The sequence below is a fragment of the Delphinapterus leucas genome, chromosome 5 (genome assembly GCF_059928025.1).
Source record: "Delphinapterus leucas isolate spDelLeu-1000000601 "Yukka" chromosome 5, BTC_Dleu_Yukka2, whole genome shotgun sequence".
In the NCBI taxonomy this organism is placed as follows: Eukaryota; Metazoa; Chordata; class Mammalia; order Artiodactyla; family Monodontidae; genus Delphinapterus; species Delphinapterus leucas.
This window is the reverse complement of record NC_143133.1, coordinates 75765098-75787739: the sequence shown is the minus strand read 5'-3', so window position 1 is coordinate 75787739 and position 22642 is coordinate 75765098. Positions and strand designations below refer to the sequence as shown.

General features: G+C 39.5%; 1 protein-coding gene across 2 annotated transcripts; it reads right to left on the bottom strand.

Annotated features, from left to right (window-relative positions):
- Positions 1–2211: 2211 nt before the first annotated feature.
- On the bottom strand, positions 2212–21068 carry ARL9 (ARF like GTPase 9). Of its 2 annotated transcripts, XM_089911961.1 has the most exons (5): positions 20471–20800; positions 17512–17674; positions 14710–14885; positions 6122–6324; positions 3166–3257 (listed from the first exon to the last, which is right to left on the bottom strand). In XM_089911961.1, exons 1-4 carry the CDS (start codon positions 20744–20746, stop codon positions 6151–6153), a joined length of 789 nt encoding a protein of 262 aa, XP_089768087.1. In that variant the 5' UTR covers positions 20747–20800; the 3' UTR covers positions 3166–3257; positions 6122–6150. The 2 variants fall into 2 exon arrangements, with proteins under 2 accessions (XP_030615948.2, XP_089768087.1); XM_030760088.2 differs by lacking the exon at positions 6122–6324 and having other exon boundaries at positions 2212–3257; positions 20471–21068.
- Between the last annotated feature and the right edge of the window lie 1574 nt (positions 21069–22642).

Sequence of the window (22642 nt, the reverse complement as noted above, 5' to 3'; positions counted from 1 at the left end):
CTCTGAAATTTCTGTCTTTTAATTGGTGCATTTAGACCACCGACCTTCAAAGTGATTATTGATTTAGTTGGATTAATAGCTACCATATTTTTACTGTTTTCTATCTGCTGTCCTTGTTCTTTGTTTCTCTTTTTGTCTTCCATTCTTTTTCTACCTTTTGTGGTTTTAATTGAGCATTTTATTTGATTTCATTTTCTCTCTTTTCTTGGCATATCAGTTATAACTTCTTTTATTTTTTTTAGTGGTTGCCCTAGAGTTTGCAATATACATTAACAACGAATCCAAGTCTACTTTCAAATAACACTATACCACTTCACAGGTAATGTGAATACCTTATAATAACTAAATAATCCAAATTCCTCCCTCTCATCCCTTGTATCATTGCTGTCATAACATTTATACACACATATAAGCATACATAGTCAAATATAATGTTGCTATTATTATTTTGAAGAAACTAATCTGTTAGATCAATTAAGAATAAGACAAATGAAAGTTTTAATTTTACCTTCACTTATTCCTTTTCCAATATTCTTCCTTCCTTTATGTAGGTCCAAATATCTGACCTATATAATTTTCCTTCTGTCTAAAGAATTTCTTTTTAACATATCTTGCAACAAAGAAGTACTGGCAAAAAATTCCCTCAATTTTTGTCTAAGAAATTTTTCTCCTTCACTTTTGAAGGATTTCACAGGGTACAGAATTCTAGGCTAACGGTTTTTTTTTTCTCAACACTGTGAATATCTTACTCCACTCTTTTCTTGTTTGCATGGTTTCTGAGAAGCCTAATGTACTTCTTATCTTTGATCCTCTATAGGTAAGGTGTTTTTTCCTCTGGCTTCTTTGTGGATTTTTTCTTCAACTTTGATTTTCTGCAGCTTAAAAGTGATATGCCTATCTATAGTTTTTTGTTGTTGTTGCTTTTGTTTTTTGTGGGGGAGGGCATTTGTCCTCCTTGGTGTTCTCTGAGATTCTGGGATCTGTGGTTTGGTGTCTGACATTAATTTGGAGAAATTCTTAGTCATTGTTTCAAATATTTATTCTGTTCCTTTCTTTTCTTTCTTTCTGGTTTCCCATTACACACATGTTGCAACTTTTGTAGTTGTTCCACAATCCTTGTATATTCTGTTTCTTTCTAGTCTTTGTTCTTAGATTTTCAGTTTTGGAGGTTTCTACTGAGATACTCTCAAGCTCAGAGATTTGTTCCTCAGCTATGTCCAGCCTTTTAACAAGCCCACTAAACACATTCTTCATTTCTGTATTGTGCTTGTGGTATCTCTTCTGTAAGTTTTGTGTTTTAGTACGTCTTGTAGTTTTTCTTGATAGCCAGGCATGATGTACTGGGTAAAAGGAGCTGCTGTAAACAGGCCTTTAGTAATGTGGTGGTGAGGTTGGGGGGCGGGGAGGGGGAGCGTTCTATAGTCCTATGATTAGGTCTTAGTCTTTTAGAGACTAAGTGCTGCTGGACTGCAAACTTAAGTCTTAGTTTTCTGCACTTTTAGGTGGAACAGAATGTCTAGAGTGGGCTGGAGTTGGGTATTTCCCCCAGGTCAGCTAGGCTCTGGTAATAACCCAGCAGGCTAGCCTCTGGTTAACTAGTTTCCCCTGAGGGCAGGCCTTGTTAAGAAGGACAGAGTGCTCTGGCATATTTCAAAAAATATTTTCCCCTCCCTTGGAAGCACCAGGGGATTTCTCTCCAATATTTATTATAGGAATCTGGTCAAGGTTCTGGAGGTAAATCTCAAATAATTGGGGGCCCCTCCAATGACTGGGTTCCCCTAGAGTTTTTTAACTTTCAGACTACTCCACTTTGAGCAACCAGCAATTCATCAGTCACCGTTCCATTTTTTCTACCCTGGGGTTCCCATGGGGAGTTTCCCACTATAAGTCTCTGCTCTGGTAAATTGTTAATCTCTGTATTCTCCTGTTGCTCCCTCCAATGCTGATTTTTTAGTCTGTTCAGCTTTTTAACTTGTTAGAATGGAGTGGTGGCTTCCAAGCTTCTTACATGCTGGGCTCAAAACTGGAAGTCCTTTTTCTTTTTTTAAAAAAAGATCAAGACAGGACACTAAGGTTCGAAGTTGGATTTATGTCTGTTAGGTAAACAGAGTTATCACTCTTACAAAATATTTCTAGTAAAGAAAGCTTATCTATATAAAAAAGCTAAATATCAAGAATTTAAAAAACAAATCCTCATGGTGTTCTTCTTTTAGTGCAATAGTTTCTTAAAAAGAAGCCTTTCCTAAATCTTTCTGAATGCTGTTAATTTATATTTCTACGTGGGTTTGATAGTGCTTACTTTTCTTATTGCCCTATCCTGATATTTCTTTCCCTACAGTGTTAAATGGATCCACTTAAAGGAAAGACACCTGGATTTTTACTTGAAAAGACAAAAGTTATTAAAATATTTTAATGTAAATCTCATTTCATTGAGAAACTACAAATGGAATGAATGCTTCCTACTGTTCACTTTAATTTGGTTGATTAAAAATCCAAATCCCGGGAATTCCCTGGTGGCGCAGTGGTTAAGAATCTACCTGCCAATGCAGGGGATGTGGGTTCAAGCCCTGGTCTGGGTAGATCCCACATGCCATGGAGCAATGAAGCCTGTGCACCACAACTACTGAGCCTGCGCTCTAGAGCCTGCGAGCCACAACTACTGAGCCAATGTGCCACAACTACTGAAGCCCGTGCACCTAGAGCCCATGCTCCGCAACGAGAAGCCACTGCAATGAGAAGCCCATGCACCACAACGAAAAGTAGCCCCCGCTTGCTGCAACTAGAGAAAGCCCGCATGCAGCAACAAAGACCCAACGCAGCCAAAAATAAATAAAAATTAAAAAAGATCCAAATCCCTCCAAATACATTGTTTTACCAATATTTTTAAAGTTCAAAATATAAATAGAGAAAGTCTTAATCAATTAACATTATCTTATATATGTGTATATGCCCTGCATTGAGAAAATAGGAAATGCCTTATTTTTTATTGGAAAGTGGAAACTTTTGGCTTCTAGCCTGCCGCTAAACATTCCCTGGTGACATTCAAATCATGAGCCTCACAGTGGGCCTAGGCCTGATCACTGCATGTCTGCAGCCAGCTGTGCAATCAGGTCTCTGGCATCTTGCATGATGGAGGGTATCTCTGAGCCATTCTCAGTCACCTGGGTTCCAAACAAGAACATCTTCCTGTCATTTCCCACCTCAGATAATGCCAAAGCTTCATGGATATCTGTAATGTGATAGGCTGCTTCAAGATCCTTCACCAAGAATGAAAAAAGAGTTGAGAAAAAGTTGGTTATTTTGCAATCTTTTTGGATAAATACATTTATTACTCTCATTTACTGCTCTCAATGACCCCACCTCCAATCTAATATGGAGGATACTGTAATCCCATTACTATGATCTTAATGATTGTTTGAATATAATGATTTTCATTGGAACTATATCAGCATTTATGAGTTATCATCAAAAAAGTATGTTCTGGAATGAAGTTAAGTCAATATAATACCTTAATCAATTTCCTAAACAGTGCAATCTATCTGCTTCTAATTTTGTTTTTCCATTTTTATCTTTATTTTCCTAAGATTATTTTTAATTTGTCTTAACAGTAGAAATTTGATTCATTAATTGGCTTTTGTCCATATCATATTTTATTGATTAAGCATTTGCCAAATGTGAGTTTTCTTTTGCAACCATTATTTCTACTGAACAAAAAATTTTGGATCAGACTTGGAGGGATGGAGGGAGACAGAGAAGGGATAAGAGAGGAAGTGAATTTAGAAAATGGAGTAGTGGGTAAAGGAGGCTGAGAGGGGAGGGACAGGTGGAGGGAAAGAGGACAAGATGGAGAAGCGGGGAAGGCTTAAAGGACAGAAACCCACTGGGAGAGGTAGAGAGAGGAGAGATTAAAATGAGGAGACAGAAAGCATGTGTTTATGCTGCATGTCAAGGTCAAAACCTCCTCGAGGTCAAAATGCCAAGGTCAAAACATATTTCTCTGCCTCTCACACATCAAGAATTATTTATGCAAATGACCTCTGACATTCCCTCTCCTAAATACATACACAGATTCAGTTATAGTTTTTAAGTCCTTTGCAAAAGTTTAAGTATTTTCACTCCTAAAATTGCATTTGTATTTGGCTTTTTGTTGTTTCATAGTGTTTTCCCATAGCTTTAGGGCATCATCTGGAAATAGTCCAATATTGTGTCATTTTTTTCTTGTACCAATATGAACCTATCAAATTCCATAACTGGGAGCCTGTGAGACTTTTCCTGATGTGGTATGATTACCTTTCTGGTCCTCCCAATATATTGCCTGTCTGAAACCTGAATTCACTTATTCCTAGAGCCCGCAGTGAATTTTGCAACTGTGTTAATGAATCTAGTAACATGTGGACAATGTCTCAAGTTAAAAAAAAAAAAGTCACTGATGGAATTGGAGAGGAAGAAAATAGAAGGAGGGTGTTGTGTGGGAGGAGGGGCTCCTTGTAATGATAAAAGCACATCAGGGATAAATATCAGGTGCATTCCACACTTACATAACTGTGCCTTAATAGAGATCATCACTCAAAGAGTAAGGATAGTAAGTTGACGTTTTAAAAATACTTATGTAATAACTTGAACCAATGAGTCATACAAAAAAATAAATTACTTTGGCCAAGGAGCATCAACCAAGATGCATTACACTTAAACTAAAATATACATACCTTTTCTTATTAAACCCCAGTAAAAGTTATAAATTTGACACCAAATAGCTCTGTTTATTCAATTTGATAAAGAGATATAAACCACAAAGGAGAGTGTTGCTAAATTTGTCTATTGAAAATGAAAACCTGGGACTTCCCTGGTGGCACAGTTGTTAAGAATCTGCCTGCCAATGCAGGGGACACAGGTTCGAGCCCTGGTCCAGGAAGATCCCACATGCCATGGAACAACAAAGCCCATGTGCCACAACTACTGAGCCTGCGCTCTAGAGCCCATGAGTCACAACTACTGAGCCCACGTGCCACAGCTACTGAAGCCTGCGTGCCTAGGACCCGTGCTTCACAACAAGAGAAGCCACCACAATGAGAAGTCCGAGCACCGCAACAAAGAGTAGCCCCCGCTCACCACAACTAGAGAAAGCCTGTGCGCAGCAACGAAGACCCAACACAGACAAAAATAAAAATAAATAAATTTATTTAAAAAAAATGAAAACCTATGTATTAAAAAGAGAACCATAAACAAAATAAAATCATAAGCTAATAGATTGCTGGAGCAGATATGTGTAATGTATGTAACAGACAAAAGTTTTTTCCAAAGGACACGAAAGACTCCTACAACTCAAAAGAGAAAAGATAAACACCGTAACGGGAATTTGGGGAAAGATATTAAAAGATAATTCACAAGTGTGGAAATTCATTTCAAAGAATGAAACTAATAACCAGTGAACATCTGAAAAAATGTTCAAGCTCACTAGTAATTAAGGAAATGCAAATTAGAATAATAAGATAAAATTTCATCCCCATGAGACTGGCAAAAATGAAAGTTTGACAAGCCAAGTATTGACAAGGATGTGGAGCTTTAAAAACTGTCATATACTGCTGGTAGGAAAAATAAACTGGCTCAATATCTTTGGAAAGCAACTTGGTAATATCTAGCAAAATTGAATATGGACAAATCCAAAACCCAGCAATTCCTCATGCACTAGAGAAATATTGGTACACATCAACGAGGAGACACATACATGAAGATTCACTGTAGAACTGATTTTAGCAATAAAACATTGGAAAAAAACCAAATATCCAACAAGAAAATGGTAAAGCTGTGGTATACTTATGCAATGGAATACTATACAGCTTACTTAAATGTACCAGGATCCTCTAAATCTTTACAGTTTGTGGTACTAAAGATGCTCATGAAAGAAAAATCTCCAGCTTTTCTTTTAGAAATAATCTGCTGGACTAGCATCTATGCTGGACTTTAATATAGGCTCCTACTTTTAGATTGTCATTTGTAATTATTTAGTTTACTTCCATAAATATTCACCCATAGAAGTAGTGGAAGAAATGGCAGAAACTGAGCTCTCTTACGACTGGCAACCCTAGCAATTAAGAGAGGGGTTTTAGCATCACAGGCATACCTCAGAGATATTTCAAATTTGGTTCCAAACTACTGCAATAAAATGAATACTGCAGGGCTTCCCTGGTGGCGCAGTGGTTGAGAGTCCGCCTGCCGATGCAGGGGACACCGGTTCGTGCCCCGGTCTGGGAAGATCCCACGTGCCACAGAGTGGCTGGGCCTGTGAGCCATGGCCGCTGAGCCTGCGCGTCCGGAGCCTCTGCTCTGCAACAGGAGAGGCCACAACAGTGAGAGGCCCATGTACCGCAAAAAAATAAATAAATAAATAAATAAAATTTAAAAATGAATACTGCAATAAAGCTAGTCACATGAATTTTTTTGTCTCTCAGTACATATAAAAGTTATGTTTACACTACTGTAGTCTATTAAGTGTGCAATAGCATTGTCTAAAAAAAAGTACATACCTTAATTAAAAAATACCTTACTGCTAAAAAATGCTAACCATCATCTGAGCCTGCAGCAAGTTGTAATCTTTTTGCAATAGTAACATCAAAGATCACTGATCACAGTTTATCATAACAAATATAACAATAATCTTAAAAGTTTGAAATATTGCAAGAATTACTAAAATGCTACACAGAGACATGAAGTGAGAAATGCTTTTGGGAAAATGGTACCTACAGACTTGCTCGATGCAGGGTTGCCACAAAACTTTGATTTGTAAAAAACACAATATCTACAACGTGCAATAAAATGAGGTATGCCTGTACAATGCTATAGATGTCTAACACCTTTTTTAACTTTCTTTATTGTAGTAAAATACACATAAAGAAATTTGCCATATTAACCAATTTTAAGTGTACAGTTCAGTGTACAAATAAGTACATTCACATTGTTGTACACCATCCATCTCCAGAACTCTTTTCAACTTGTAAAACTGATACTCTGTACCCATTAAACAATAACTTCCCATTTCTCCCTCCCCCAGGCCCTGGCAACCACTATTCTACTTTTTATTTCTATGAATTTGACTACTCTAGGGACCTCATAAAAGCGTATTCAGGGACTTCACTGGTGGCGCAGTGGTTAAGAATCCGCCTGCCAATGCAGAGGATATGGGTTCAAACCCTGGTCTAGGAAGATCTCACATGCCATGGAGCAACTAAGTCCATGCGCCACAAGTACTAAGCCTGTGCGCTAGAACCCACGGGCCACAACTACTGAGCCCGTGTGCCACAACTACTGAATCCCTCATGCCTAGAGCCTGTGGTCCGCAACAAGAGAAGCCACCGCAATGAGAAGCCTGCACACTGCAACAGAGAGTAGCCCCCACTCGCCGCAATTAGAGAAAGACTACACAGAGCAATGAAGACCCAGTGCAGCCAAAAATAAATAAATAATTTTTTTAAAAAACTGTAATCATACAGTATTTGTCTTTTTGTGACTGGCTTATTTCACTTAGCATAATGTCTTCAAAGTTCATCTATGTTGTAGCATGTGTCAGAATTTCCTTTTTTAAGGCTGAATAATATCCATTGTAAGTATATATCTCATTTTGTTTATCCATTCATCTGTGGATGGACACTTGGGTTGCTTCTACCTTTTGGCTACTGTGAATAATTCTGCTATGAACATGGCTGTGCAAATATCTGTTTGAGTTCCTGCTTTCAATTCTATTGGTTATATACCCAGAAGTGGATTGCTGGACTATATGAAAACTCTATTTTTTAATTTTTTAAGGAACTGCCATACTGTTTTTCACAGTGGCTGCACCATTTGACATCCCCACCAACACTGCACAAGGGTTCCAATTTCTTCATGAACATTTAATATTTTAATGCATGTGTGTGAAATAAATTCAGGTCAGGCTAACTGATCTAAAACCACTTCTTTATACATATTAAGCACGCAAATATTTTGTAGAAATCAATTCAAAAGTCAATAAATGTTTACTGAATTAAATTCAACAGGTAGATTGGTTCAAGATGGTGGAGTAGAAGGATGTGTGCTCACTCCTTCTTGCAAGAGCACTGGAATCACAACTAACTGCTGAACAGTCATCGACAGGAAGACACTGGAACTCACCAAAAAAGATACCCCACATCTAAAGACAAAGGAAAAGCCGCATTGAGATGGTAAGTGGGGCGCAATCACGATAAAATCAAATCCCATAACCTCTGACTGGGTGACTCACAAACTAGAAAACACTTATACCACAGAAGTCCACCCACTGGAGTGAAGGTTCTGAGCCCCACATCAGGCTTCCCAACCTGGGGGTCTGGCAACAGCAGGAGGAATTCCTAGAGAATCAGACTTTGAAGGCTAGCGGGATTTGATTGCAGGACTTTGACAGGACTGGGGGGAAACAGAGACTCCACTCTTGGAGGGCACACTCAAAGTAGTGTGTGCATCAGGACCCACGGGAAGGAGCAGTGGCCCCATAGGAGACTGAACCAGACCTACCCACTAGTGTTGGAGGGTCTGCGGCAGAAGCGGGGGTGGGCTGTGGCTCCCCAAGGGACAAGGACACTGGCAGCAGAAGTTCTGGGAAGTACTCCTTGGCGTGAGCCCTCCCAGAGTCTGCCATTAGCCCCATCAAAGAGCTGGTAGGCTCCAGTGCTGGGTTGCCTCAGGCCAAAGAACCAACAGGGAGGGAACCCAACCCCACCCATCAGCAGACAAGCTGATTAAAGTTTTACTGAGCTCTGCCCACCACAGCAACACCCAACCCTACCCACCACCAGTCCCTCCCATCAGGAAGCTTGCACAAGCCCCTTAGATAGCCTCATCCATCAGAGGACAGACAGCAGAAGCAAGAGTAACTACAATTCTGAAGCCTGTGGAATGAAACCACATTCACAGAAAGATAGACAAAATGAAAAGGCAGAGGACTATGTCCCAGATGAAGGAACAAGATAAAACCCCAGTAAAACAACTAAAGGAAGTAGAGATAGGCAACCTTCCAGAAAAAGAGTTGAGAATAACGATAGTGAAGATGATCCAGGACCTCGGAAAAACAATGGAGGCAAGGATCGAGAAGATGCAAGAAATGTTTAACAAAGATCTAGAAGAATCAAAGAACAAACACCTAGAAGAATTAAAGAACAAACAAACAGAGATGAACAATACAATAAATGAAATGAAAAATACACTAGAAGGAATCAATAGCAGAATAACTGAGGCAGAAGAATGGATAAGTGACCTGGAAGACGGAATGGTGGAATTCACTGCCATGGAACAGAACAAAGAAAAAAGAATGAAAAGAAATGAAGACAGCCTAAGAGACCTCTGGGACAACATTAAATGCAACAACATTCTCATTATAGGGGTCCCAGAAGGAGAAGAAAGAGAGAAAGGACCTGAGAAAATATTTGAAGAGATTATAGTCAAAAACTTCCCTAACATGGGAAAGGAAATAGCCACTCAAGTCCAGAAAGTGCAGACAGTCCCATGCAGGAAAAACCCAAGGAGAAACATACTGAGACACATACTAATCAAACTGGCAAAAATTAAAGACAAAGAAAAATTATTGAAAGCAACAAGGGAAAAATGAGAAATAACATACAAGGGAACTCCCATAAGGCTAACAGCTGATTTCTCAGAAGAAACTTTACAAGCCAGAAGGGGGTCGCATGACATATTTAAAGTGATGAAAGGGAAGACGCTACAACCAAGATTACTCTACCCAGCAAGGATCTCATTCAGATACGATGGAGAAATCAAAAGCTTTACAGACAAGCAAAAGCTAAGAGAATTCAGCGCCACCAAACCAGCTCTACAACAAATGCTAAAGGAACTTCTCTAGGCAGGAAACAAAAGAGGAGAAAAGGACCTACAATAACAAACCCATAACAATAAAGAAAAGGGTAATAGGAACATACATATCGATAATTACCTTAAACGTGAATGGATTAAATGCTCCAAACAAAAGACACAGGCTCGTTGAATGGATACAAAAACAAGACTCATATATGCTGTCTACAAGAGACCAACTTCAGACCTAGGGACACATACAGACTGAAAGTGAGGGGATGGAAAAAGATTTTCCATGCAAATGGAAATCAAAAGAAAGCTGAAGTAGCAATACTCATATAAGATAAAATAGATTTTAAAATAAAGAATGTTACAAGAGACAAGGAAGGATACTACATAATGATCAAGGGATGAATCCAAGAAGAAGATATAACAATTATAAATATATATGCACCCAACATAGGAGCACCTCAATACATAAGGCAACTGCTAACAGCCATAAAAGAAGAAATCGACAGTAACACAATAATAGTGGCAGACATTAACACCTCACTTACACCAATGGACAGATCATCCAGACAGAAAATTAATAAGGAAACAGAAGCTTTAAATGACACGATAGACCAGATAGATTTAATTGATATTTATAGGACATTCCATCCAAAAACAGCAGATTACACTTTCTTCTCAAGTGCCCACGGAACATTCCCCAGGATAGATCACATCTTGGGTCACAAATCAAGCCTCGGTAAATATAAGAAAACTGAAATCATATCAAGCATCTTTTCTGACCACAACGCTATGAGATTAGAAATCAATTACAGGGAAAAAAATGTAAAAAACACAAACACATGGAGGCAAACAATACATTACTAAATAACCAAGAGATCACTGAAGAAATCAAAGAGGAAATCAAAAAACACCTAGAGACAAATGACAATGAAAACATGATGATCCAAAACCTACGGAATGCAGCAAAAGCAGTTCTAAGAGGGGAGTTTATAGCTATACAATCCTACCTCAAGAAACAAGAAAAATCTCCAATAAACAATCTAAACTTACACCTAAAGGAACTAGAGAAAGAAGAGCAAACAAGACCCAAAGTTAGCAGAAGGAAAGAAATCATAAAAATCAGATAAGAAATAAATGAAAAAGAAATGAAGGAAACAGTAGCAAAGATCAAGAAAACTAAAAGGTGGTTCTTTGAGAAGATAAACAAAATTGATAAACCTTTAGCTAGACTCATCAAGACAAAGAGGGAGAGGACTCAAATCAATAAAATTAGGAATGAAAAAGGAGAAGTTACAACAGACACCACAGAAATACAAAGTATCCTAAGAGACTACTACAAGCAACTCTATGCCAATAAAATGGACAACCTGGAAGAAATGGACAAATTCTTAGAAAGGTATAATCTTCCAAGACTGAACCAGGAAGAAATAGAAAATATGAACAGACCAATCACAAGTAATGAAATTGAAACTGTGATTAAAAATCTTCCAACAAACAAAAGTCCAGGACCAGATGGCTTCACAGGTGAATTCTATCAAACATTTAGAGAAGAGCTAACACCCAGACTTCTCAAACTCTTCCAAAAATTGCAGAGGAAGGAAAACTCCCAATCTCATTCTATGAGGCCACCATCAGCCTGATACCAACACCAGACACAGATACTACAAGAAAAGAAAATTACAGACCAATATCACTGATGCAAAAAACAGAATATGGATGCAAAAATCCTTAACAAAATACTAGCAAACAGAATCCAACAACACATTAAAAGGATCATACACCATGATCAAGTGGCATGTATCCCAGGGATGCAAGGATTCTTCAATATACGCAAATCAATCAATGTGATACACCATATTAACAAACTGAAGGAGAAAAACCATATGGTCATCTCAATAGATGCAGAAAAAGCTTTTGACAAAATTCAACACCCATTTATGATAAAAACTCTTCAGAAAGTGGGCACAGAGGGAACCTACCTCAACATAATAAAGGTCATATATGACAAACCCACAGCAAACATCATTCTCAATGGTGAAAAACTGAAAGCATTTCCTCTAACATCAGGTACAAGACAAGGATGTCCACTCTCACTACTATTATTCAACATAGTTTTGGAGGTCCTAGCCACAGCAGTCAGAGAAGAAAAAGAAATAAAAGGAATACAAATTGGAAAAGAAGAAGTAAAACTGTCACTGTTTGTAGATGACATGACACTATACACAGAGAATCCTAAAGATGCCACCAGAAAACTACTAGAGCTAATCAATGAATTTGGTAAAGTTGCAGGATATAAAATTAATGCACAGAAATCTCTTGAATTCCTATACAATAACAATAAAAGATCAGAAAGAGAAATTAAGGAAACAATCCCATTCACCATTGCAACAAAAAGAATAAAATACCTAGGAAAAAACCTACCTTAGGAGACAGAAGACTTGTACGCAGAACACTATAAGAGACTGATGAAAGAAATCAAAGATGATACAAACAGATGGAGAGATATACCACGTTCTTGGATTGGAAGAACCAATATTGTGAAAATGACTATAGTACACAAAGCAATCTACAGATTCAATGCAATCCCTATCAAATTACCAGTGGCATTTTTTTACAGAACTATAACAAAAAATCTTAAAATCTGTATGGAGACACAAAAGACCCTGAATAGCCAAAGCAGTCTTGAGGGAAAAAAACGGAGCTGGAGGTGTCAGACTCCCTGACTTCAGACTATACTACAAAGGTACAATAATGAAGACAATCATGGTGCTGGCACAAAAACAGAAATATAGATCAATGGAACAGGATAGAAAGCCCAGAGATAAACCCATGCACCTATGGTCAACTAATCTATGATAAAGGAGGCAAGGATATACAATGGAGAAAAGACAGTCTCTTCAATAAGTGGTACTAGGAATACTGGACAAGCTACATGTAAAAGAATGAAATTAGAACACTGTCTAACACCATACACAAAAATAAACTCAAAATGGATTAAAGACCTAAATGTAAGACTGGACACTATAAAACTATTAGAGGAAAACATAGGAAGAACACTCTTTGACATAAATCACAGCAAGATCTTTTTTGACCCACCTCCTAGAGTAATGGAAATAAAAACAAAAATAAACAAATGGGACCTAATGAAACTTAAAAGCTTTTGCACAGCAAAGGAAACTATAAACAAAACGAAAAGACAACCCTTAGAATGGGAGAAAATATTTGCAAACGAATCAACAGACAAAGGATTAATCTTCAAAATATATAAACAGCTCATGCAGCGCAGTATTAAAAAAAAAAACAACCCGGGCTTCCCTGGTGGCGCAGTGGTTGAGAGTTCGCCTGCCGATGCAGGGGATATGGGTTCGTGCCCCGGTCCGGGAGGATCCCACATGCCGTGGAGCGGCTGGGCCCCTGAGCCATGGCCGCTGAGCCTGCGCGTCTGGAGCCTGTGCTCCGCAACGGGAGAGGCCACAACGGTGAGAGGCCCGCGTGCCGCAAAAACAGAACAAAAACAAAAACAAAACAACCCAATCCAAAAATGGGCAGAAGACCTAAATAGACATCTTTCCAAAGAGGACATACAGATGGCCAAGAGGCACATGAAAAGCTGCTCAACGTCACTAATTATTAGAGAAATGCAAATCAAAAGTACAACGAGGTATCACCACACCAGTAAGAATCAGAAAATCTACAAACAATAAATGCTGGAGAGGGTGTGGAGAAAAGGGAACCCTCTTGCACTGTTGGTAGGAATGTAAATTGATACAGCCACTATGGAGAACAGTATGGAGATTCCTTAAAGAACTAAAAATGGAATTACCATATGACCTAGCAATCCCAGTACTGGGCATATACCCAGAGAAAACCATAATTCAAAAAGACACATGCACCCCAATGTTCATTGCAGCACTATTTACAATAGCCAGGTCATGGAAGCAACCTAAATGCCCATCGACAGATGAATGGATAAAGTAGATATGGTATATATATACAATGGGATATTGCTCAGCCATAAAAAGGAACGAAATTGGGTCACTTGTAGAGACGTGGATGGACCTAGAGACTGTCATACAGAGTGAAGTAAGTCAGAAAGAGAAAAACAAATATCATATATTAATGCATATATGTGGAACCTAGAAAAATGGTACAGATGAACCGGTTTGCAGGGCAGAAATAGAGACACAGATGTAGAGAACAAACATGTGGACACCAGGGCGGAAAAGTGGTGGGATGAATTGGGAGATTGGGATTGACATATATACACTAATATGTATAAAACAGATAACTAGTAAGAACCTGCTCTGTAAAAAATAAATAGATAAAATTAAATTAAAAAAAATAAATTCAACAGGTATTTGTTGAATTCCTACTATGTACAAGGCATTATGCTAGGTTTTACAAGGGACACAAAGGTGAATGATAGTCTCTGTTCTCAAGGAATTTACTGCTGTCCCTTGGTATCTGAGGGGGATTGGCTGCAAGACCCCAGCAGACACCAAAATCTGAGGATGCTCAAGCCCCTTACATAAAATGGCACAGTATTTGCAAATAACTTATGCACATCCTCCCATATACTTTAAATCATCTCTAGATTACTTATAATACCTAATACAATGTAAATGCTATGTAAATAGTTGCCTATGTGTGGCAAATACAAGTTTTACTTTCTGGAACTTTCCAGAATCTTTTTTTTCCTGATCCACAGGTGGTTGAATTCACAGATATGGAGGGCTGACTGTATAATCCAATAGATCTAATAGTATAAACTGAACTGAACATACAACATATTATTGAATATCTTGCTATTAAAAGTAGACATTTCTACTTCTTGTATTAATGATAAAACTATTGAGTACAATTTATATTTGCACAAATTTTTACCTGTTTGTTTGCAAACACAACCAGAGGAAGGATTGGATTTGTCCCAATTAGTTGATGAAGGTGCTTCTTGGCTTCAGGTAATCTGTTGTGATCTGCTGAATCCACCACAAAGATTAGCAGCAATCCTTTGGACAGGTACATTTCCCAACAGGAACGGAAAGGTTCGCTGCCACCAACTACAAAGAACAGTAGAGAAGGAAGACACACACACAAACCTCAGAAGAGTCCACTGAGGGGGGCAGGAAAGACACATTTTGATAATTCCTGAACACTGGATACATATTCTGATAAAAGACCTCTGTGAGACTCTACCCAATTCTTCAAACAACTTGAGCGATGTTACTGGGGAAATGATTGGTGGGAATATTTACCCTCCACAAGCGGGTCACTCATTCTGGAACACAAAGGACCAGCATAAAGATCTTAAATTTGTACTACAGTGGATGTCTCCTGATCTGTTATACACAGCAGCCACGATGGCCAATGCCTGTCAGGTATAGCTCAGCGAATGGGAGTAGGATACTAAAATAATTCAGGGTGGTGGGTTAAAACACATATTTCTCTAAAATAAGTTTTAAATGGACTGATTTAAATGTCATTGGCTAGCCTCACTTGCACAACTTTTTTCCTTTGTCAAAATCCCAGAACTAATTTCCTCTCTTAATCTTGCACAAAGAGTTAATATGATCCTGTGGGCATTCAGGAATACTTGCTTCAGAAGAAATTCCTTTGGGTTATTTCATTCTGCTGCTTCTTCCCAGAAGAAACTTTTTGGAATGATAATAATACATACACAATGAATTCAGTTTTTATTTTTCTCCTGGGACAGAATATGACAAACAATGACCCACAGCCTAAATCTGGCTCACTGCCTATTTTTGTACAGCCCACGAACAAAAAATGGATTCTACCTTTTTAAATGTTTGGGGAAAAAAAGAATACCATTTTGTAACACATGAACATTATATCACATTTGGATTTCAGTACAAATAAAGTTGTATGAGAACACAGGCACATAGATTTGTGCACATATGGTCTCCGGCTGCTTTCGCAGTACAACTGCAGGGTTGAGTAGCTGCACAGAGCCCATGCGGCCACAGAGTCTACATTAGCTACTCTCGAGCCCTCTGCAGAAAAAGTGTGCAGACTCCTGTTACAGGGACTTAACAATACCATTTAAAAAACGAATAGGATAGGGTGTTGATTTGTCTTTGTTTTCTTTTGTATGGAGAGCCAGGCTAGTCATTCTTCGAAGTATTTTGTGTTTTTAATTTTTTTAAAGAATGTGTATAATCCAAGTAATTCATATGGTTTTAACACAAGTAGTTTTAAGGTGAATGAACATGTCGTTCCCCATGTTTTTGGCAACACCATGACATTTCACCTACACAGGGATTGCTATCTTTTAGGTATTAACTTCTAACTTGACAGCAATGTAGTTGAGAACACAGTTTGTATGATGCATCCTCTTTGAAAACTTTGTTAAGACTTGCTGTATGGCCCAGTAAGCGGTCATTGCTGGTAATTGTTCTGTGAGAGTTTGAGAAGAATGTGAATTTTAACTTTTGTATGTGGCTAAAATTGTCTAATTGGACAATTTTATATTATTCACTAGATCGAACTTGTTGACTGTGTTCAAATTTTATATATCTCTGCGGATATTTTTTCTCCTTGATCTTATTAATAATTGACAAAGATATGTTGAAACCCCTCACTCCAACGGCAGATCTGTCCACTTCTCCCCCTAATTGGAGTTTTCTTTTTTCTTCCTATCTCCCTTTCTTTTTTTCCTTCCCTTTCCTTTCCTTCCCATTTTTCTTTTCACTTTTTATATTTTGAGACTTTTGTTAGCCATCCATTTCATTAAAAATATTATTTCTTCCATAGCTTCTGGGGAAATTGAAAACTCTATTCTTAACAATGCTTTTATCATAAAGATTTGCCTGCAGGCTTACCAATTTCTCTGCCCACCATTTTCTCTTCGCAACTGAATGAAAGCAAAAATTCATAGCATTTTACTTGCAGGCTGGAGTTGGGGTACAAAAGGGGGTACAGAAAACTCCCAGTTTTCTGGCTTGAGCATGTTGATGGGTGAGGAGACATTTACTGACCAGTTGGATTACAAGGGAAAGGAACAGATACGGAGATATATCAAACATTTTGTCTTGACGATATTAGGCTTGAGAGGCCAGTGAGACAGCCAGGTAGAGATGTCAGGCAACATCTGGATATGTTTGGCTGGAGAGATAAATTTGGGAGTCATTAGCATATAGATAGTATTTAATGTCAAGAGGAAAGGTGAAATCATCCTAGGAGAGAGTGTAAAGAGGAGACAAGAGGATCTAATGCAACTTTGGGGTACAGCAATATTTTGAGAGGTGGTGACTCCAGAACTGCTAGAGGAGGGGTTTCTGGGTTGCCATCTGGTTACAAGAGGTTTGGAGCTTACCTCTATTTGCATTTGCAGAGAAGGAAACACACTGTATTTACTTAGATTGCATTTATATTTGGGGTAGTAAGGGAGGAGGGAGGCTGTTATAGGAGGGGTGTGAAAGCCTTCCCCTCAACTCCCCTTTATCACCACCACTGCAAAAAGAAGAAAATGAAAAGAACAGAAAGTGATTCCCACACTGTACCCAAGCAATAAACTACACATGCATTCTGAAAGTCTAGGAAAATCTGACCCAGTGTTTCATTTCACAATGACCCAATGTTGATAACATTAAATCTGGCTTAAGGTATAACGATAATGTGGCTATAGGCTATCGGTTATCCCCAGAACTACTGAGAAAGACAGCTTACTCTCCAGGAACTCCAACTGGCTGTCTTCAGTACTGATGCACACTGCATTGAAACCTTGGGTAGGTGCCACGCTGTGCTGGACTCTGTTTAAAGCTAGAGAGTGGAGAACACTGGTCTTTCCTGCTCCATCCAGCCCCAGCACTAGGATCTGCTTATTTTTCTCCTGTGAAACAAAAGATAAGTCAATAAAGCTATGCTATCAGGGCCTGCTTTTCCTGGCTCCTGGCAGTGTGCCTGCCAATAATATTGTGGAATTGTAAACCAGAATAAAACATCACAAAACATTTAATAGGTCTAGAACAAACTGTACCAGTCAGTTTGTATTTTATATAATCAGCCATCAGTTATGTGATATTAATTGCATACCCCCTCTCCATCCCCCAACTCCTGGTCAATCTATCAAATAAATACTTTATATATATATATATCAGGATTTATGGGAGATGCCATATTTTCAGGGTCAATTTTCAGACTTCACTTTGCTTCCTGAGTTCATGTCTATTGGAGACTGCAACAGAATTCAATTTGTTGTATGGGGTCTTGGGGCCTACTTGTTCCATATATTGACTTTGCCACTCAGCATGTAAGCATCTAAGGTCTCACATTATTAATCTGTCTTGTCTTCCCAGTTGAATCACTAGATTAAAAGCCCTTAGGGCAAGGTTACCCTCATAAATGAAAAGGCGAAGATTATAGAAACTGTTAAACCAGTTCTAATCATAATTGAGTATTTAAAGCCTGACACTAAAACCTGATGAACTAGATGTAAACTTTAGGAAGAAGCATTCTACCAACATACCAACCTTAGAAAATTTTATGACAAGTGATTGAGGGGCAAGAAGGGCAGGCTGGTATGAAGGCAGAAATAGAAATTTCAGAGTGCTCAGAAAGGTGACTTTTAGGGTACAAACTTTAATGTAAACAGTAATAAATAAGCAACAATCCAGCCAGACTACTCACAGGAATTGTATTTCTCAAACAGCCTACTAAAGAGATTTCTCATGCATAAAAAACACTAATAAATGTCTTCAGTGGCATTGGTTTAAAAATAATAATCATATACATTTCTGCTTGAACACTAAATGTTGACATTAGACTTAGACTGGATTTCTGTTTAAAAAAAAAAAACAAAACAGTGATCCTAAACAGCACTAAATGTCTATCCCACCTCTTTTTTTTTTTTTTTTAAATATGTAAGATCTATGTAAAAGTAAGATGGTTTAAGCTCTGGTCTAATAGGGTCTTGTATACAGGGCAGCATTTAATAAACCTGTCTAGTGAATAACAGAATGTTTGTTTTTGGAGTGAATTCTTGATGGCTCTTAAAGCAAAAGGTATTTCCATAGGTGTTTCCTCTCTCCATCCCCACTTCCTCCCCGTTCCCTCTTACCCACAACTAAATGTCATAGTGTCATTCTGAGAGAGTGATGGTAAGGAAGAGGGACTTGATGCATGAACGGGATGCTTTAAAGCAATGATGCCACCAAGAACTGGCTGCGAGATGTGGATTGTGTCTCCCTCATTATCTCCACCAATGGCTCTACTCAGGCTATCCCAACATATTTCATCAGTTCCAAGATGCTGTTTGTTTTCTGGGTTTTTTTTTTTTTTCCACATTTTAACATCTCTGAAATGAGGACTTTATAATCTATGGTATGTCATATTTTGGTTGGCAGCATTTTTTTTCTTTGTGTTACCTAAAATAATGGCACCTTAGATCCTATGAAATTTTGTGAATAAAAACAGTTCCCTACTCCCTTTCCAACCATATCGCTGCTCCTAAACCCCTAGAAATTCTGCAGTCACTGATGCTTTACATTTTGCTTATTTTTTAGTCTAAAATACAAGCCTCCTCATATTTATAATCTCTTAAGAAAAGCTGGGGTTACTGTAAACCAGGAGTTCAGACCCGAAATGTGATTCTCAACACCACTGTTCCTTGCAAAAGTTATTCATTTAACTATATGTGAACCTATGTAGTCTGTGTTTTACCAGAGATCAAATCTCCATTAATAATTCACATTGTTTAGAACCAGAAAGCAGCTCTGAGCTCAGGAACTCCAGGAGCACAGAGTCCACTGAGCTGATCCAAATAATGCCTGTTTTTCCTTCTTCCCCCTCAATTTTTAAATCGTGGTAAAATACACAACATAAAATTTACCATCATAACCATTCTTAAACATACGGTGATATTAAATCCATTCATAATATTGTGCAACCATCACCACTATCCATCTCCAAAACTGTTCATCTTGTAAGATTAAACTCGAACTCCGCACTCCCCCTTCCCCCAGGCCCCACCATTCTATTCTCTACGATTCTGACTGCTCTAGGTACATCATATACGTGGAATCATAGGTATTTGTCCTTTTGTGACTGCAGTGCCTGGTTTCTGAGACCTCTCAGTTAAACCCTTGTGCCCGTCCCTTCTGGGCGCTGGTGGTCTGAAAACAATGGAAGTAGTAACCTCAGCGCCCACAGAAAATGTCCAGAGGGACCCAAAACACATCCTGCACAAATTCAGTAACCCTGCACCTTCCCACATGGAACTTACGAAACAGAAAAGACTAGGAGAGCGCATGTGTGGTGAGGGTTTGGGGCTGGTTTCAGTGTCGTGGGCGGACTGGGAGCTAGCGTTGGGCGTCGGACAGAGATGGGGCTGGAAAGAGGGCTGTTCCCCGCGCTCCCGTGAACCCGACTAAGGCCTCCTCTTCAACACTAGACCAGACGAGACCTGACCTTCCTCAACACTAGACCTAGACCTTGGACGCAGGGTCGGGGTTAGGGGTGAGAGCGGGCAAGGGGCTGGGGAGATGGCGTTCGCAGCTTGGCACACCTGTTCCATCCGCGGTTACAAAGCCCGCACACGAGACCGGATTCCCTCCGGCGCGAGAGCCGGCGCTCCGGCCAGAACGCTGACAACTGCCTTGGGTGAGGGTCTGAGGCACCCGTCTCTTACCGGCAGCTCCAGCGGCGGCTTTGCCAACGTGCTGTTGTCCTTCTCTTTCTCTTCTTTTTCCGTAAATTGTTCCTTCCCCTTCTCCGTCTCCCGCCCTTTCCTCTTTTCCTCTTCTTTACTCTTACTTTTCTCCTCCCTCCCCCTTTCCTTTTCTTTTTCCTTAATTTTCTCCTTCTCCACCTCCTTCTTTTTATCTTTCTCCTCCTTTCCTTTTCCCCGTATTTTCTCTTTCTCCGGCTCCTTTCCCTTCTCTCTCTTCACTTTCCCCCTCTCCATCCCCACCACCCTTGCTTCCCTCCCTCCTCCCACGCGCCCGCGCGCTGGAGCTGCGGTGCGGGGTCCCGGCAGGAGTGGCCCCTGCGGGGGGCGCAAGGAGGAGACGCAGGTCCACGCAGCGTACAACTCCCCCGCGGTCACCGCGCGGCGCCAGCACCCCGGCCCCGAGGGGCGACGACTGCAGTCCGGCGCTCGCTCGCCGGGGGCTGCGCGCAGCGGATTCGCCGAGCCCTGGGGCGGTAGGCGAATTGGAGAGGGTAAGGCGCGGGTAGCCAGAAGGGTCGAGCCCAGGCGAGGGGTCTGGGAGGCCCGGCCGCGGGAGTTCGGAAAGTCTGGTCAAACAGGAAGATCGTCCCCAGGTGCCACTTCCTCGGGAGATCCCCTCGGGCTGGGCAGGGTGTCTCAGAAAGCCCTTTCGAGACGCCCAGATCTTAGCCTCTCGCCTCTCCCGCCTCCTCCCCGAGCCCGCCCAGCCCTCGTGTCTGTGACCGGGAGAGCGCTTGAGGCGCACCAGAGGATGCCCCGCCTTCCCCTCGTCAGTAGTCACAAGCCTGGAGAGTGAAGTTAGGGATCTCTCCGCCCTCCGTCCTGTTTAAGTCCACCAGCAGCGTCTAGAGACGCTATCCAGGATGCTTAAGGAAAAACAGGAATGTGAATGTTCCCTTATTTTAAATCTGTTACATTTCGCTTAAAAAAAATTTCTCTGGAGATTAGTCTTCCAGGATCACAGATACTGGTAATACCGTGTATTAAAACCACAACTAAACAAAATAGCCTAGTCTCTCCCAATGATCTAATATGTAACAAATTAGGTACCCACGGGGCTTTGCAAAGGTGGTGTAACGTTGCTTACACTGCTTGAGAAGTATATGGATGGTTCTTTTTTATTATTTTGTTAAATTGGATTAGTTTACAATCTAACAAAATTATCTTAATGCAATAAACTGACTTACCTTCATCAGATCTACATTTCAAACAGGCTTAAAAGGAAACAACGAATGAACTGCAGGTTTCAGAAAGCTTCAGTGATGCAACAGTTTTTAAGTAGTTCTTAAGGTTAGCAGTTTCCAAGCAGTCTTGAAAATGCTATGCTTAAAAACTGAAAAAATGTATACTCCTCAATTTGTTTATATACAGATATCAACATGATGAATTTTCAGTCAAGTTAAAACTGGGTTCTCTCAATCCCATTAGTTTAGTTTTCCCGTTTTGGGGGGAGAGGCAGGGGATAATTTTAGATACTCAGCTTAAAAAATTCTTAGATATACTAACAGAAGTCCTCTGTAAAACGCCAACACCCCAGAACACCTTAATCCATACTCACCGCTAGATTATTTTATTTTAAAATGTGCTACAGTGAATGGATGTATCCATACTGGCTTTTATAAATGCACACACACAGAGACACACACACACACAGACACACATACACAAAGTATATAGGTCATTGGTTAAAGACCTGTCCAAAAGAATAATTACTAGAAAGTTAATGTAGGTGTTTACATTTCATTTGACAATTACAATTTATTTGAACTGAGGTTTCAGTTGCTTAATAATGACTGATAATAACGACTGGCAATTACAATGACTTAGAGAACTATAAATTTCTCTGTGTGCCTTGGGTCAAAATTTTCATTGGCGGATAATTTTCACCAAAATTCTGTAGCTTAGTTAACCTAAAAAATGATTATCCTTCACCACAGAAATTTAATGGAATCCTAAAATCATAAATTTACTAACAATTATTTTTGTAATGGGGTTTATATTCAGAAGGAATAAATATCTGTCACTTACCAAAAGACTGTTCTGAGAGCTCAAAAGGTATAATGCCATAATAAATCATTGATATATGAAGGTCTCTTGTTTAGATGCTACCACAGTTTATGTTAAACAGAA